Here is a 19547-nt window from a genome sequence, read left to right on the forward strand (position 1 = left end):
ATGGGGAGGTAAATGGAACTGTCAGTTCAATGTTGCAAAGTGTAACGTTTCGAAATTTGGTAAGTAACAATGGAATGCAAAGTGTGCACTTGGTAGGAAACTTTAAAGGAGGCAGAAGAGATGAGAAATCTGGGAGCAGTGGTAGACTTGAAATTCAGGGGCCACATGGCAATAATATGGAGGACCCTGACATGCAGAAATAAAGAGGTTATGATTCTGTTGTACAAGGCCTCATATCGTGCATAGATTTGTCACTGGGTTTTCATGGTGACGAGGATATGATAGAGAATCCAGAGAGGATTCATAAAGATTTTCAGTGATCTTTGGAATGTGGAGTATGAAGAGAAATTGAAAGAATGTAAAATGTAAAACATTGTGAATATCAGGGAGTATGATTGAGACATATTAGTTAGTCAGTAGTTGTTATCAAGTTGACATGGAAGAAATTTTTCATAAAATAGGGGTGGGTAGAAAAGAAGCCATCCATGGAAATTGAATAAGGAGAGTGTGAGGAGTTGGATCTTTTGCATGGAGAATGGTTGGTGAATGGAATGCATTGCATAAGTGTGTTGTAAATGTAGACACATTGAATCGGTTTAAGGCATAGATGGATGAGCTATGTGTGTGATAGTGTGTACCTCCCATGATGGGTCTCTGATTTCATGGAGGTCAGATGTTAATAATAATAATAATAAATGAGTAATGCTGCCATTGCTAATAAGTGCAGTGCCAATGTTGGGAGTGTAAAGCTATGTACAATACTGGGAGGAAATTGTGTTTTAGGAAGTGGATGAGATTTAGGATTATTGAGTGATTGGTGATAGAGGGATGAAGTTCAGATGGTATATCACAGGTATTTCGTCTACTTTATCATTATAATAATAAGACTACACAGGATATTGATGCTATGATAAGGAGCATACTGGTAGTCAGAGAGATAAGGAAATAGATATACTACTATATAACAAGTCTTCATTTGACTATATATGTACTATTATGTACAAATGTAATCACTTAGTTTTTATTTTTATTATTATTATACTTATTATCAACCCCAATGGGCCAAAGACCTTAACCACCTACACATTAAATCCATTTGTTGTTTTTGTATTTACAACACTCTCAGGAAATACCATTCCACACGTCATGCAAAAATTCTGCTTCTCATTTGCCTGTTCACATCCCCCTTACACAATTTCCAGAGATGGTCTTGTGTTCTACTCATGCCTCTCTCTCTCTCTCTCTCTACTGTATGAAAAATATTTGCTTCATTAACACCACTCAAATCCTTCATCGACTTAAGTTTGAATCATAACATTAACTCTTTTTACTATTCACCAGGCACTGCAAATTGCATTCCCTCAGTTTCTTCATACCCAACTCCTGAGGCCACATTGCCATTGTTATTCTTCTCATGATCCTTTTTGAAACAGCTCCACTCCCCCCCTTATCCCTTCAATTGATAAACCAGGTGACTTGTTCAAATCTACAAGATGATCAAAGCTGGGACCATAACTTCATGTATACTTGTCAATGTCCTTCCTTCTCATCATTTGCTGTAAGATGTTGTGACATCCTCACATTTCTAACAGAGCAACCATCAATTTCAGGTTCTTTTTCACCATCTCCCAAGATCCTTCAAGATATATCCATTAAATGTATATCCTACATCCTCCAATCTTTGTATTCCAAATTGCAAACTTTACATTTTAAATACTCAAATAGTGTATTTAAATCCTCATGTAAATCCACAACATCTGTTCTATTCCTCTTAGTTCTCCTCAAATGCCCTTCTTTGCTTCTTCCCTGTACACAGCTTAGGAACACTCATCAGGCAGACAATCTCATATCCAACTTACTAATTTTATTTACCCCATCCATTCCAGTTTAACTATCAACTTGCCATGTTGTAGTCTATCAAGAGCTTTTGCAAGATCTAAATATACTACAGTATATGCATTTCCCTTGTCCAATGCATATAAAATACAACCCTCCTTTAAAAAACCCATGCTGACCATTTTGCTGATATCAATCCAATTCTGGATCTTAATCATCATCAACTTCCCTTTAATCACAATTCCAGATATACAGATATATTGACTTATAATTTGAAAGCTTATCACCTTTATAAAGTGAAAGAATTTTACCCTCTTTTCACTCCTTTATGTGCTGTTGCAAGGCTTTTAAAACAAGTATATTGATGCTTTCATTAACTAACTAGAGGACTCCCTTACCACACATTGTGTCATTAAAATATGAATGGATCCATAATATACTCTATTTTAATATCACTTCCTCTAATTCCACATATTCCATTTCTTTCTTTCTCTTTATGTTTCAGTAATTGAAATTTCCATAAAAGTCTCATTCTGCTTTACCAAATCAGTTATCTCTATATAATGAAGCCAAACCAGTAATATAATGGAGGAGTGATTGCTATTTGGGGTAACAAACTCTGTATTGTTAATTTTTCATATTTATATATAGTAACTATAGTCAAAAAAGACTATAAAATAACCAAAATGATGCAATGTTAAGAAAAGGTTTCTCTCTAAATTTTTTTATATTTGATCATAGCTTCAACTTTTCTTCTATGGCAAATATATTCATCTTCAAAGCATGTTTTGAATAGAGCATTCATTAATGCCATTCATCTATTAAATCATCAAACTTACAACTTACTTTATATCTCATTAGTAATAATCTGTTTCTAAAAAACAGTTCCATAGTTACTTTAATGTAAAAAATTATTTAAGTTAAATAATAATGGTACTAAATGTGAAATGAATAGTACAAAAAAAAAAAAAAAAAAATCATGTTTTATTACACCTATAATCAATTTGATAGCTATTACACATTTTTATTTCTAAAGTAACTTTAAAGTTTTTTCTTTAATACGAGGGTCATTTCAAAAGTTTGGCACACTGTACTCTTGTTATTAAACAAAACAAACAAACAAAAAGATATTAACTTAACAAATTTAACTAAACATTTAATTAAATTCATTAAATAAATGTTTGGTTATTAAGGCCAGAAGTTAAATAATTAATATTTGACTTATTATATTATATTATAAGACTGGTAAGTTAAATTAATATTTGACTTACTAGTCTTCAATATCACTTTCCTTATCACTTATATTCCTGACACCAGGAATGCAAGACTTTTTTTGTTTGTTTGTTAATGTGATAAATCAAGTTGCTTCAGCAGAAACCACATCAATGATAGTGATATGTTTCCAACAGAATGGTTCTTTCAGCTCTAGAACAGACTGAAATCTGGAGCGCTTGTTAGGACTTCATGGAGGAAAGGGAAACATTGGAATCCATACATTATGATAATCAGATACTTCATGTGAAACACATGGCTTTGTACTGTCATACTGAAGGCACCCTGTCTGGAAGTGATACTCATTATCATTTCATACTTATCTTATCACAAATAATCTTATCATAAACTATCTTCACTATGAACTTAACTTCAACTGTTGACAATTTTTTTTTTGAATGAGAGGTTGAATGTTTAAAGCTAGAAGGATTAACTTTTCAGTTCTGGTTGAAAATATTATATCCATGTTTTGTCTATGCCAGCACTAGGTATGCCTCAGGCAATATCATTATGATACTGGAGGCAAGTCTTCAGTCTCATAGTGATACAGTAGTTCTGCAATCTTCTTTTAAGCTTTTTTCCTAACCTTCTCTCAGTTTGTACTGGAAGCATTACTTTTGATCTGTTTAGAAATGTCAGCTGGAATTCTGAAAATAGATACGAAATTCTAGATATGAAATTCTTGCTTCATTTGACATTTCATCATATGTTTTGCACTATCTTCTTCCAGCAGGATGTTGACAGTAACCACTGATGTTTGTTGCATAGCTGATGATGGCCTTCCACTTACTGAATCATCATTAATGTTTGTATGGTCTTCATGGAAGTGAGATGCCAACTACAACACACTTCATTATCTCCACAAAGTTTATATAAAGTGTCATGAATCTCAGTTAGATTTTTTTCATATAAGGTTTGAATTTTGTTGTACAAATGCTGGATGTTGCACAACAGATAACTTGAGCCAGATTCCTCTCTCATTTTGAAATCTTATTTTCTGATACAAGAACACTAGAAAACATAAAATGAGCATGTGACAGTTTAACTCAGAGTCTAGTTTAAAAATGACATGAAGGTGGAAACTATTATATCATCCCCATTACCCATTTGCACAGCATATAGAACTTTTGAAATGACCTTTGTACACCTATAGTATCAAAGAAAATTTAATAAAGTTCACAATAGATATATTTAGACATAAACATACCTCCAGTTTCTGTTTGATTAGTGATATTAGGAGTACCTAGGGTTGAATAAAAAGCTCTAAATCCTTCACTGTTTAACAGATGGTCTGAATGAAAATGTATTAGAAGATTATTACCAGTAGACTGGAATGTAGTTTCCTGGTGTAGGCTACAATATTTACCAAATGTGGTATAATCTGAAAATTAAATATTTATTGTAACATTTACAGCTGAAAATATCTGATTATAATAATTAAATTCTACAATATCTAACTGGGAAAATATATAAATGTACTATGAGTTCATACATAAAGGCACCCAACAGAGGAGTTGATCCACCTTTCTCTAAGTGAAGAATTGTTGTTCTTCAATAGATGCAAATCATTCCTCTTCTAAAGACTATTCAATATAAGTTTATTATGATATTATGTGCTATCATGTGGACACCACCAACACTATATTTCCTGAACCAACTCTTATGAATACTCTGCTCTGCAAGAATCAAAGGATGATAGGGTGGCATTATATGGAGATTCAGTCATTAGAGTTGTGTTGAAAAACAGGATCCATAAGACATGTTTTCCAAGGTCTACATGGTCTACATCTTTCTTTTCATAAATTACATGAAAAGAAAATAAGAAAGAAATAGGGATCAGAATTAGTGGTGAGAAAAGGAATATGGAAAAGGATTTGAGGAAGCTGTTGTGGGAAGTGAGGGATAGCATTTCTCGATGGCGCAACTGGTTAATACAATGAACTTAAAAGACAGCTTGAGAGTAATGCTGAGGTTGTGAGTTGAAGCCTCACCTGGGAAACTTAGTTTTTATTTTTTTATTTTTTCCTAATAGGTAGAATGAGCAGAGTGATTTACATGTGGATATGAAGAGTAAGAGACAAAAAAGTTGATAGTGGTAGTAGAATGTTGCAGAGAATAAAAGATAATGATATGGTAGTAAAGGCAGTCAGTGTGTTGCCCAAGTATGACAGTGATAAGATTAGATTGTGAGTAAAGATCATGAATCATATGCTAAGAAAGCTTTGTGAGGAGAAAGGAATGCATTTTGTGAATGTATGGGATGACTTTGAGAGACAGATGGAAATGGATGAGAGAGATGAATGAAAGTGTATAAGAGAGACAGATGGAACTGCGTAAGAGAGAGAGAGAGAGAGAAGCAGATTGCATTAAATGGTTTTGGTGTGAGTCAGCTAGTTAAGCTATTACTCAAAGAGAGAGAGAATAATGACTGCCGTGAATAGTCTGAGGAAGTAAAATATGATGTGCAAGAGCAGGAAAGTAGAGTAGAAGGGACTGAAGGAGAACTTGTGGATAGAGAGGTGAATAGCACGAGTGAAGGGAATGAGAAAGCAAGAACACAAGACAATCAGGGAAATGGAGGAAGGGGATATGGAAAGACACTGCATGAGAAGCGTGAATGTTGGGATGCAGAGGTGAATGTGTGATTAGACAAGAAAGGACTGAGGTAGCCTGGGATGTGGAGAAGTCATACCTGAGAAGTGATGTGGGGGAACTTATTATAGAAGTAAAAATAGGTTATTATATTTGTTTATGAATGCCAGAAGTATCCAAAATAAGGGGAAATTTGTTGCATTGATTGAGTTCATTCACCCAAAAATTGTTCAAATAAGTGAGATGTGGTTGAATGCCATTCTAACAAGAATAGAAATGATTGAGATATCATTGTGAAGGCAGAAAGTAAAGAGGAATCTGTTGATGGTAACAAAGGGGTTATGCCCATCCAAGGTGAAGATGCAAGAAGTAAACAATGGCAGTGATTTTGAAGTAGTATGATGTGAGAAAGAGGTGCACAGAATGATATATTTACTTGGATGTTTCTATAGACATGGCAGTGAGAAGGAAATGTAGAAGACAAATTAGCCTATCAAATAAGAAAAGAGTGATCATTACAGGTGATTTTAATATGATAATATAAATTGGAGTGAAGGATGGCCTCTGGAAGTAAAAAAAAATGAATTTCTAAAATTTTTGACAACTATCTTAAGCAGTATGTAAGAGAGGATACACAAGGATAAAAGGGTCTTGAATTTGATCATGTCATAAGAGGATGTTATTATAAATGGGGGTGTCACATCTGTTAGCCAGCCATATGAGAAAGAGAAAGAAATACATATGGAACTATGAAACAGCTCACAGCAATATCATGAAATGAGGAATTAGAGGAATGCCAGTGCTACTTGGTCCCTACTTCACAACTGTCTGACAGAGGCAATGTCTAAATGTATTCCACAGGCCAGGAGCTTAAAAATGATAGGTGTGAAATGAACAAATGAAGATGAGGTATGCAATCTAGAAAAAGAAGAAAACATTATGGAGGAAGACAAGATAAGTGGTAATAATCAGATGCTAAAAGAGCACAAAGAGCAAGCAAGGAACTTGCATAGCAAGGGCAGAAAAAAAAAGTGCAGTATAAGCAGCAGTTAACTAATTAGAGCAAAAAAAAAAAAAAAACCTGGGAGTTTTTTTGATATGTAGCCACTAGAAAAAGTAATGATTATGGAAGGATGATACTGGATGGTAAAAATATTACAATGATTACCACAGTGGAAGATACAGTGAAGATATGAAATGAGTAATTCATAAAGATATTTCATCCTTGTGAATGTGACATCATAGAGAACCGAGTAATTAAGTTAGAAATTGACTGGTAATGAAATTAGAATGAATGAGGTTGTATAGTAGGTGAATGTTTGGAATTGGAGAGTGGTTGGCTATAGGTATCAGCAAGTTATATATTGGAGAGGGGGGGGGGAAACAATAACCAAGAAAGGAAAAGTCAGTGGTATGATGAAGAAGCTGTTTTGAACCATTTCTATTTAACATGTATATTAACACATTGGGAAAGGTTTGAGTGGTGATATGTAGATATGTTCTTTCAGAGGCATAGCTAGAGTAGGGCGGAGGGGGGCAGTCTGCCCGGGTGTCACTTTGAATCTTTTTGAACTTTTGCAATTAATTCTAAAATACAGTCTCGAGAACTCAGTTCCAAATATTGTAATACTACTGCAAATTTTCCTCACAATTGCTGTAAGTGTTGCTAGTTGTGAGAGGAGTTTTTCTAAATAAAACTGATTAAGAATTACCTACATTACTATGAAATAGGCTTCGCCAATGTCATTGACGATTTTGCTAACAGAAAAGCAAGAAAAATAACATTTTAGAATGTTGAAATTAAAGTTTTACTTAAAAAATAAACATAGTGTTTTAATTTATTTCCCTATACATCGTTTTGACTTTTTGTAGTATTTTTGGTGTGGTGTATTGAAGGGGCAGCAAACTCAGGGACTGCCCTGGGCGGCAAAAGCTCTATCTACACCACTGTGTTCTTTACAACTTTTTGCAGATGATGCAAAGTTGTAAAGAACTATATGAGAATGGGTGGAGCAGATGTCGTGACTTTGCAAATAGAATTGAATAGACTGGGCAAATGGCAATTGAGTGAAATTTAGAGTTCATTGTTACAAAGTGAAGATTTTAACATTCAGGAATAAAATTATAAAGCATACAATCTGTGGGAACCTTGAAGGAGGTGAAAGAGATTAAGGATCTAGGGGTTATGATGAATAAGATCTAAAATTTCCAGGATACATAGCTAAAACTGTTAAGACAATAGAGCAAGTCATGGCAATGATATGGAGGACAGTGAAATGCAAACATAAGAACATTATGGTTCCATTGTCCATATGTTAAGGCTAACTGCTGGGGAAAACTCATGATAAAGTTTATGAGTGAAACAGCATTAGGAAACAATTAAAAATAGTATTTAATGCTTCCAATATTTCATCTCAGTTACAGAGACATCATCAGGGAGTACCAAATAAGACTTGTAACACACCACATGAGAGTCACACTTCAGGTCACACACACAAAACTAACTGAAATATGCAGATGAAGACTAGAGTCCTATCTGGGAGGAGTGTCCTCTATGGACACCTGTCAGCAGCCTAGGGTGAAAAACTGGGATCTTGAAGTATTAGTGTTTCCCATATTTTGGGAAGTTTTATGCAACCATATTTATTTAAATTATGCTGATTTTTAAGAGAGTACCAAATTCTAAAGACAGTCTTTCTCTTCTAAACTTAATGTGATGGAGAATGATGGTCTTTTTCCAATTGATTTTGTGAGATGTATTCAAAGCATGGTCTGCAAGGCCAGATTGACCATAGCCATGACTGCAGATATATTTTTTATGTTCTTCCATTTGGATGGAATTTATAGCTGAACTTCCTGTCTGTCCACAGTAGGCCAACTTGCAGGAACAAGGAATTCTATATACACCTGGAACTGAGATGGGGGGGGGGGAGAGTTTGTCTTTATTGGAGCAGATAAGGGTAATAGTTTTAAGGGACTTGAAATGGTGCAGAGATTGTATTTCTTCAAGATTCTGGATATTTTATCTGATGTGCCTCAGACATAGAGGATGGTGATAGCATTACTAAAATCTTTCTGAAGACAAGTTTTTAGATTGGGGGAAGGATTCATTCTTCTTCTTTTTTTTTTTTTTTTGATATTGTGGGAGTGTAGTCATTAGGTAGAAAAGTGTGGTCTGTATATGATTGAGTTCTGTTGCAAGAGGGTCTCATTGGAACAAAGGTTATAAGCTCTATGGGTTAGTGTTTTAATGACACCATATCATCAGTGGGAGCCAGACTTTTGGGTCTTGCTCCCAATGCAGAAGTGATTGCTGCACTGAGATATGAGTAGCTGTGCTTGAGGACGGTCTTTGCCTGTGTCTGAGTGGACCACCACTGAGTTCATGGCTCTGCTTAGTGGTTAGTGAGCCTGTCACTGGGCAGAGCCACCACTGAGAGTTCCTCTCCATGGCAGGGTGGGCCTGTCACTGAGTGAAACCACCACTGAGTAAAATGATCCTTCAGGTCGCTTGCACTTGCTGAGTTTAGAGTAATCTGGGGGAATTGCCTTTACCAGCCTAGTTGGCCATGTGGTTAGCGTATCCCCTCTCCAGAAAAAAAGGTTGCGGGTTCGAATCCCGCTCTGGGCATGGATGTTTGTGATTGTCTGTGAAAATACTAGTGGTAGTGAGGGGACTGTGATGATGATGGTAATTGTCATGATGATTTCCCATGATGATGATGATGGTGGTGGTAGTAGTTGCATTTAGCTGTAGTTGGTGGATTAAGCTTGTGGACAGAGAGTCGTAGAGTAGATATCCTCACTTAATTAGTCTTTGGACTCCTTGGAGGTGTCACATAATAATAATAATATTGTTGAGAAGGGGGGATGATGGAAAAGGCTTAACGAAGCTGCTGTTATTGTCCTAAGTCTTGGCCACAATTTTGCCATTGCACCTTGACAAGTACTGGCACTAGACCTAACTAGACCTAATGCTCAACACCGAATGCAGTATCCATAACTTAGCTCCTGAGATAGCTAATAACATTAGGCTTGACGTCAACCAGTTCACTTATTAGATCTTCATCTTCCAAAAGAACTCTATCTCCCTGCGAGCTCAAAGCCCTCAATAATACCTAAAGATAACAGTATAGTCATCATTAGGTCTGACAAGAGAAGTGTTACTGTTATTCTCAATGCCAGTGAATACAATAAGAAAATGGATATCATTTTCTTATTGTACTGCTCCACCTACTGACCTTTAGAATATGATCCCACTAAATTGCACATCAAGAAATTAAAAAGCCTACTCAAAAAAGTTTCTTCCTGGCATCCTGATAGCACAAAAACACTCAAAATCCTTCAATTGCCATCACCCACTCTCATCAGATATATGACTTGCCTAAAATTCATAAACCTAATCCCCCCCCCCAAAGACCCATAATAGATACTACTGATTCTCTCTACTATAACTTATTCAAACAGTTAGCAAAATCTCTTGCTTCCCTTACTGATCATGCCACATACATATAAAAAATTCTTTCCATTTTTGAAAGCTCCATTGAAAATATAATTGTTAATGATACTGATATCCTATATGTGTAAAGTATTGAATAAGCTCAAGACAGGAATTCAGATAGGTGGTGGATTGATCAGCAATCTGAGGTATACTGTACTCCTATGTAATGACAAGGAAGAACTAGGTCAAATTCTTGATAAAGTTAACAAGATCAGTAATAACAGAGGACTTCAACTCAAACCTAGCAAAACAAAGATTATGGTTCTCAAAGAAAATAAAAGCTGGGAAGCTCTTGAGAAACAAGTGTACCTTAATGGAGAAAGAATTTTAAGTACCTGGGATCTATTATTAATGTGAAGAATTGCTGTTCAGAAGATGTCAGAAGAAGATTAGGAATGGCTAAAACAACAGTAAAGACTTGTCTAAAATCTGGAAGGATGGATCTATTTCCATGGGAACAAAGTTAATGATTTTGGGTATGGTTATTTTTCCACCAGCAACTTATGGATGTGAGACTTGGAACCTAAAGAATTCAGATAAGAAAAGGATGGCTGCTTTTGAGATGTGGTGTTACAGAAAGCTGTTGAGGATATCATATACTGAAAGGCATACAAATGAATGGGTGTCAGAAAAGATCAGGAGGACTTCTCAGAACAGTAATAGAAGGTAAAGTTCCTGGAAAAAAAGAGGAAGGGGTAGACCGTCAATGAGATGGATGGATGGCTGGTGTGTGTGTGTGTGTGTGTGTGTGTGTGTGTGTGTGTGTGTGTGTGTGTGTGTGTGTGTGTGTGTGTGTGTGTGTGTGTGTGTGGAGTGATTGATCTTCAGAGAGTTGAAGCCTCCAGAAAAGCATACAACAGGACCACATAGCTAGGCCAGATGTGGCACATCACTGAGCATCAGAGTGACCATACAGCATCTGTGGATGTCCAGTGAACATATGAGATGAGATATCCCAGTAAGCTTTGACATCATTCATTGTTCACTAACATTCCCTTAAATGACACCATATAGCTTTTCTGGTTATTTCTCTTGGAAAAATAAAATTTATAAACAGATTGAGGAAATTTTATGGGGGGTGTCTTCCCTCTCACCCACTTGCCAATTTTTTTATGAAATATTTTGAAAAAAACTCTTGACTGAGCCACTCTCAAATCTTCTATCTGGTTAAGATATGTAAATGATGTCTTTTCTATTTAGTCTCATTCAGCAGACACATTACATACTCTTTCCATGTCACCTCAATAATCTTAACCCTAGAATCCAATTTACAATGGAAAAGGAAACTAATAATAGTCTGGCCTTTCTATACACCTTGGTCACCCCTATGTAATGGTAACTTGTCATTTTCAGTATATAGGAAACCTACTCACATATACATTCACAAACTTTCCCATCTCTTGCCCTCTCAACAATATGGTGTCATAAAAACACTAACCATAGAGCTTATAACCATAGAGAGGGCGCGCTAGTGGGGCAAGCGCTGCGGATGCGATTTGAAGAGCTCCTGATTCAGATAAGTTTTACTAGGAATAATTAAGTATATATGCGTAATTGTTTAAGTAAGAGAGGCTGTAAACGTTGTATGCTACTGATATTATTAGTGTGGGGGGGTTTTTCTTGCCTAAACTAAATTACGAAATCATTATTATTAGACCTAGTAACCTGTAGAGAAAAAAAAAAATGGCAGCGGCATTGTCATTCCATGATTTTAATTTAGATTTCAGTCATTTTGTTAAGTGTGAGGTCTGGTATATGTATTCCTTCGATTACATAAATGATTTGTGGATGTTTAGTGCAGATGGAAGAAGGGTGTGTGCGAAGTGGGACCTGAACGTGAAACTGATGAATGCGAATATGAAATTGATGACAGAAAGTGCTAGTACCGATTGTGTCACGAGTGCATGTTTGAAAGAGAAGGATGGTGAGAAAGAAAGGCGAAAAAATGTTAAAAAATCAGGAAAAAAGAAAAAGAGCGATTTGACAACCATAACGGATGTTAAAAGGGATGAAAGTGAGGCTGAAAGAAACGAAATTGAGAGAACGAATGAAAGTAGAAATGGCGTGATGCAGAAATCGCAAGTAAAAAAAAACGAATGAATGATGGCGAAAGTTGGACGCATGTTGGAACGAAAGTACTGAACCAAAGAAAGATGAATGACAGTAAAAGTGAGAAGAATGATAGCAAAACTTGGACGCATGTTAGTCTGAAAGTACGGAAACAAAGAAAGATAAATGAGAGTGAAAGTGAGAAGAATGATAGTGAAAGTTGGACGTATGTTGGACCGAAAGTACGGAAACAAAGAAGGATGAATGAGAGGGAAAGTGAGAAGAGGGGGTCGAGAGTTAGAAAGTTAGAAAGATTTAATGATAGAGAGAATGTGTTGTCGCAAGATTCAGAAGGTCAATTGGATTGGATGAAGCAAGAAATGAAATGGATGCGGAATGAAATTAAGAGAATTCAGGTCAAAACTATTAAAATAAATCATGATGGCATGAAAGAGTTAACAAAAGATGAGCGAGTGGCGTTGTATGGCGACTCCATTATTAAAGGTGTGCTAGAGGATAAACTGCACAAGGTATGTTTTCCAGGTGGTAAAATGAGTAGAGTGATTAAGGCATTGAATATGAGGCGGGAGAGAGCAAAAGAGTTAATTGTATTAATTGGTACAAATGATTTGAGAGAGAAAAAGAGCATGTCAAAATGAATGTCAGGAGACTGCTTGGAAAGATAAAAGAGAATAGTGTGACAGGAAGGGTAGTCAGTGTGTTGCCTAGGTATGATTGTGGTGAAATGAGGCGGAGAGCAAGGATTATGAATGATATTCTGGCTGAAAAAATGTGAGGAGATGGGAGTACAGTTTGTTAATGTGTAGAATGAGTTTGAGGGATGAAGTGAGCTGTATGGGAGATGGACTGCATTTGAGTGGTTATGGTGTGAATCGCATGGAGAGACTGCTGCTGTAAAGTAGAGAAGTGAATAGAGAGAATGAATCAGATCGAGAGGGGAGTGATGTGGAAGAGCAGGAGAGTAAAACAGGAGAGATTGAAGAAGTGGAAATGAATGGGGAAGTGAGTGGTATGAGTATAGAAAATGAGAGCATGGGTGTGCAAGAGGAGCAGGGAAACGGGGAGGCTCAGGGTGGACAGGGGTACACAGCGTGAGAAAGGTGGATGCTACAAGAGGAGGTGAGAGCATGTGAGGCAGGAAAGAAATGGGATGACCAGGGATCAAGAGAAAACAGATGGAATTGCAAAGGGTTCTAAAATGAAGAAGCAGAAAGGGAAATAGCTCCAGTCCAGCATGGAGAGATCACATTGAGTGAGTGGTATCAGTGGAACTAGCTGTAGATCCAGAAATGAGTTGTTGTGTTTGTATACCAATGCTAGAAGTATAAGAAACAAGGCGGATGAAATGGTTGCACTAATTGCATCTGTGCACCCAGAGATTGTCGGAATAAGTGAGACATGGTTAGATGACGACGACATCATGACAGGAATAGAGATGGAAAGGTATGATGTGTTTCGTGAGGATAGAAGGGGTAAAAAGGGAGGTGGGAGTGCTATTGATGATAGAGAAAGAGTTATGTCCATACAAGGTAGAGATGCAAGAGGGAAATAGGGCCAGTGGTTTTGAGGCAGTATGGTGTGAGATAGAGGTGAATAGAATCAAATACTTGGTGGGATGTTGTTATAGACCTGGTAATGTGGATGGTGGTGATAGTGAAATGTATAGTCAAATAATCCAAGCAAATAAGAAAAGGGTGATCATTATGGGTGATTTTAATTATGGCAATATAGACTGGAATGAAGAGATAGCAACTGGAAGTAAAGAAAATGAGTTTCTTGAGTTTTTGAGGGATAACTACCTCAAACAGTATGTAACAGAGGGCACACGAGGATTAAGGGTCTTGGATTTGGTCATCTCATTGGAGGATGTAATTATAAAAGGTGTCAAATCATCCACCAATTGGTGAAAGTGACCATGAGGTGATTACCTGGGTGGTTGCCAGCAGTGCAAGGAACCCTGTGAAAAAAGGGTATATGTGGAACTACAAGGGGGGGGGGGGATTATGAAGAGCTCAGGAGACAGCTTGCAGGTGTAGCATGGAATGAGGAGTTAGCTGGAAAAGAGATCAATGCAGCTTGGGGGATTTTCAAAAACTATTTAGTAGATGCAATGTCTAAACGTATTCCACGGGTGAGAAGGTTAAATAAGGTAGGTGTGAAATGGATGAATAAAGAGATTAAGCATGTGATACAGAGAAAAAGGGCGTTGTGGAGGCAGTATAAGAGAAGTGGAAGTAACCAATTTCATGAGGTCTACAAAGACAAGGCAAGGAGGGTGACTTGGTTGGTGAGAGTAGCTAAAGGGAGGTATGAACAGCAGTTAGCTAATGAAGCCAAAAAGAATTCTAGGGAGTTCTTTCGATATGTAGCCAACAAAAGAAAGAATGATTATGGAAGGATGACATTGATTGGAGGAAATGGTATAAAGACAGCTGTTTCAGAATGTGTGGTGGAGATACTTAATGAGCAGTTCATAAAAATCTTTCAATCTTGTGAAAGTGACTTCATGGAGAGACTGACTATAATGTGTGTAACATGGAGAGTAGTTGATGATGGGGAGGAGAGACTGACTGTAAGTGAGCAAGAGGTGTTTGGGAGTTGAGTAAACTAGATGTAAATAAGGCTGTGGGACTTGATAATATATCACCGCGTATTCTGAAGGAATGTGCCAGAGAGTTGACACCTGCCTTGACATATTTTTTTAATACGAGTCTTGCACTTGGTCAAGTTCCTAAAGAGTGGAAGGAGGGCAAGATTGTGCCACTTCATAAAGGAGGTGATCGAACTCAAGCATCAAACTATAGGCCTATCTGTGTGTCAGGTGTTGTAGTTAAGTTGTTGGAGAAGCTTGTGAAAACTAGGATCCAGAGTTGGGTTGACAACAATGGTAAAATCTTTGATGGACAGCATGGATTTGCTAAAGGGATGTCATGTTTTAGTAATCCACTTACTTATTACAATAAAGTGACTGCTTCCTTTGACAGAGGAGAAGGATACACAGTAATATACTTGGATTTCGCAAAAGCTTTTGATAGAGTACCTCATGATAAGTTGACAGTCAAACTAGAGCAGATGGGGTTGGATATTAGATTAGTGCATTGGATTGGAGACTGGCTATCTGATAGCTATCAACAAGTTGTGTAAGGGGGAGTGATATCCAGGAAAAGGAAAGTCACTAGTGGTGTGCCTCACGGGTCTGTTTCGCCAATATTAATGATATTGGTGAAGATTTGGATGGAGATATTCAGTTGTTTGCAGATGATGCAAAGTTGGGACGAACCATAAAGGGTAGTGAAGATGTTGTGGCCTTGCAAGAAGACTTGAATAAATTGAGTAATTAGGCAAGCAAATGGGGATGTGAGTTCAATATTGCAAAATATAAGGTTTTAAAATTTGGAAAACAAAGATGGGATGCAGAATTTATGTTTGGTGAGAATATATTGTTGGAAGTAGAGAAAATAAGAGATCTGGGGGTGATAGTGGATAAGGATCTAAAATTTAGGGGACACATCGCCAAAATTGTGAAGACAACACAAAGACTTCTGGGAATTATGCAGAGGACACTGATGTGTAGAAGTAGGTAGATTCTTGTTCCATTGTATAAGGCTTTGATTAGGCCACACATGGACTATTGTGCCCAGATTTGGTCACAATAGTGACCAAATCTGGGCACAATAGTCCCTGGTTTTCAGAAGAATGAAGAGATGTTGGAAAGGGTCCAAAGGCGACTGACTAAGGTAGTTTCTGACTTCTGGAATGTTGAGTATGAGGAAAGATTGAGAAGATGTAATTTGCAGAGTCTGGTGGAGAGGAGGAAGAGGGGATATATGATAGAGACCTACAAGTTCGTAAGGGGTTGTTATAGGATCAATGGTGGAGAAGTTCTACAGAGAATAGTGGGAGATCAGGGGAGAACCAGAGGTCATCCCTGGAAACTGTATAAAGATGGTGTGAGTAGGGGAGTGAGAGGCAGGTTATTATCGTGCAGAGTTGTGAATGATTGGAATGCTTTGCCTGAGAGTGTGGTGTCTGCAAGGAGTTTGAATGTGTTTAAGACACGGTATGATGAGATGTGTGTGAGATAAATGGACCTCCTAGATAAGTCTTTGACTCCATGAGGTCTTGTTTAATAATAATAATAATAATAATAACCTTTGTTCCAATGAGACCTCTCTTGCAACAGAATTCAATCACATGCACCACACTTTTCTATCTAATGGCTACAGCTCCAACAATATCTAAAATATAATAATAATGATAATAATAATAATAATAATAAATCCTTCTCCCAATCCACAACATTATCTTTAGAAAGATTTTAGCAATGCTATCACCATCCCCTATGTCTGAGGCACATGAGAAAGAAAAAATAGCCAGAATCTTGAAGAAATACAATCTTTGCACCATTTCAAGTCCCACTTAAAACTAGCTACCCTTATCTGCTCCAATAGACAAACTCCCCCCCCCCTCCCTCTCAGTTCCAGGTATATATATAGTTCCCTGTTCCTGCAAGTTGGCCTACTATGGATAGACAGGAAGTTCAGCTACCATCCAAATGGAAGAACGTAAAAAATATATCTGCAGTCATGGCCTTGCAGACCATGCTTTGGATACAACTCACAGAATTAATTGTAAAAAGACCATCATGCTCAATCATAGTAAATTTGTCTCTTGTCTCGTTTTTGACAACTCTGATTTAATGTCTGGAATCACTTTCTCAGCTTTTTTTTTATGTGCTTCCCACTCGCAAAAGATTATTAGTAAGCCTATAGTACAACTGTACTGTGGGTGAACTCTGCTCATTTTACTTCCTGGTAAACAAACCTTGTGTACTTTCTCATTCATCAAACCTCTAACATTTCCATATAGCACCATTTGCAAATCATTCATTACTTCTTACACATGGCATCTTTCTTTCCATTCTACCTTAATCTTCTATGAATATCTCCTAATTTCATCATTTCATATACTCCATCTCTTGTCTCGTCTTTGACAACTCTAATTTAATGTCTGGAATCACTTTCTCAGCTTTTTTTTAATGTGCTTCCCACTCGCAAAAGATTATTAGTAAGCCTATAGTACAACTGTACTGTGGGTGAACTAAGAGTTTTTTCCATTTTTTATCAATTTTATATATTTTTTTTGTAATTTTTTTATTTATTTTTGCATAGTCTGGATATCCTGCTACAGACCAAACATGGAACTTTTTCAAGCCACTTCAGGCCTCCAGTAAGTGGGGGTGGTGGTTGCACATTGGGCAATGAAATTTATCTCCCACTTAAAGACAATCACAAACATCCATGCCCATAGTGGGATTCGAACCCACAGCCTGTTGGTTGGAGAGCAGTTTTATTATCTTACCATCCATCTCACTTGCTTCTGTAACTACATGCATGGTCTCTATTTCTCTCTTTTGCCCTGCCACTCACATTCAAAGAAAAGTCATAGTCCATGAGCAGCATGTCACACTTCATATATATTCATATTCACTCACTTCTCATATTGAATCTCTCCACATAGGAATAGAGATCCTCAACATCTTTGCATGTATATACATATTACATTTGTGGCATTGTACACCCTCTGTCCAAAAAGAAACCGAACTTTTGATAGAAAATAAAACACAGGCCAATTATAATTTTTCAAATCATTTATTTCAATCAATATACTCTCCCTCAGCTTCAATACAGCATTTGGCACTGTCAATTAATTCGTTAAATGAGTTTTTTATATCGGTTTTTGGGATACTGTTGAGGGTCGTCGTTACTGCCACTTGAATGTTTTCAATGGTGTCATATCGCTTTCCTTTCATTGGCAAATGAAGTCGGGGGAAGAGAAAGAAGTTACAGGGTGCTAAATCAGGTGAATACAGCAAGTGATCCAACACACAAACTTTGTTTTTGCTCAAAAACTGTCTCACAATGTTTGAACAATGAGATGGTGCATTATTGTGCAAAAGTGATCAGCTGCCTGCATCACGATATTCATGTCGTACGTGCCGAATTCTCAGTATCAATCACTTCAAATCTTCAAGATAAAACTCACCATTGGCCGTTTGGCCAGGCGGAACGAATTCTTTGCGAATAATGCCCTTGGAATCATAGAAACAAATCAGCATTGTCTTTACTTTTGACTTCTCCAAGCGACTTTTTTTCAGATGCTCCTCTTCTGGTAGTCTCCACTCAGCACTTTGTTTCGGGCTCATACTCAAAACACTTTGAGTATGAATTTTGTCACCAGTAACAATCGTTTCAAGAAAGTTTGAGTCCTTTTAATGAGGTCCTTCCAGTGTTCAATTCGATGTATTTTTTGGTCGTCGGTCAACTTGTGGGAAACAAATCGCGAATTCAATTTACGAATGCCCAAACTCTCGGTCAAAAGGTTGTACACAGTTGATTTTGGAATCCCCAATTCGTCTTCAATCAATCTCACGGACGGGTTTACTTTGATGAAATCATGCACTTTTTGGATGTTAACTTTGCTTAGTCCAGTTTTAGGGCAGCCTGGCTTTTCGTCGTTCTCAAGCGTCTCACGACCACTTTGAAATCGCTTAAACCACTCATAAACTTGAGTACAGGATAACCATTCATCGCCGTATGTTTTTGAAGAATTTGATGTGTTTCGGTAAAACCTTTACCAAGTTTAACACAAAAGTCAATCGCAGCTCTCTGTTTGAAACTCATTTTCTGACCGTTCGTCAAAACACACCATCACTCTTGGCACTATAACTCGGCTTCTAATGAAACAAATGTCATAAACAGTTGACACAACACTAATGAAGGTTGCCGCTTCCGACAACAAAAAGATACAACAGGTGGCACTACTACTCTCTTCTATTTTTGAAAAGTTCGGTTTCTTTTTGGACAGAGGGTGTACAATTATTGAAAAATCCACACCCACCATTCATGTTATTCATCTTTCATGGTGAATCTAAATACTGACATCAAGCTCACCACTATTTTGTTTCAGATTAATGAATACACACAAAAGAAACAAAAAAATTAATCACTACACAGTTTAAAACTGAACTGAACAATTGATACATATTTCAGCTATCACACAACAAAATTCATTTAAAGTTATCAATTTTGCTACATAACACAAATAAATATTTAACTTATCTTTATGCAATTCTTAGAAGCATTGTTTTGTTACTACTGCCACCTGCGATCTGTTTGACATTATCGTTTTATGTGATATCGATCTGTTTTTCTCAGCATTCCCTGCCATGATATTTCCTCAAGCTGTCTTCTAAGTTAATCATAACCTCCTGTTC

General features: G+C 37.0%; 1 protein-coding gene across 3 annotated transcripts in view; it reads right to left on the minus strand.

The window, feature by feature from the left end:
- Positions 1 to 19547, minus strand: part of LOC150106547 (mannan-binding lectin serine protease 1-like) — a 320574-nt gene that overhangs the window by 145973 nt on the left and 155054 nt on the right. For all 3 annotated transcript variants that reach the window (XM_090393193.1, XM_090393192.1, XM_090393194.1), the window contains one exon: positions 4316 to 4489. In XM_090393193.1, coding sequence (XP_090249319.1) covers positions 4316 to 4489 — 174 coding nt within the window. The remainder of the gene's footprint in view (positions 1 to 4315; positions 4490 to 19547) is intronic.

This window comes from Typopeltis vanoorti, chromosome 5 (genome assembly GCF_054136105.1).
Source record: "Typopeltis vanoorti isolate ZY-2024b chromosome 5, IOZ_Tvanoo_1.0, whole genome shotgun sequence".
Lineage (NCBI taxonomy): Eukaryota > Metazoa > Arthropoda > Arachnida > Uropygi > Thelyphonidae > Typopeltis > Typopeltis vanoorti.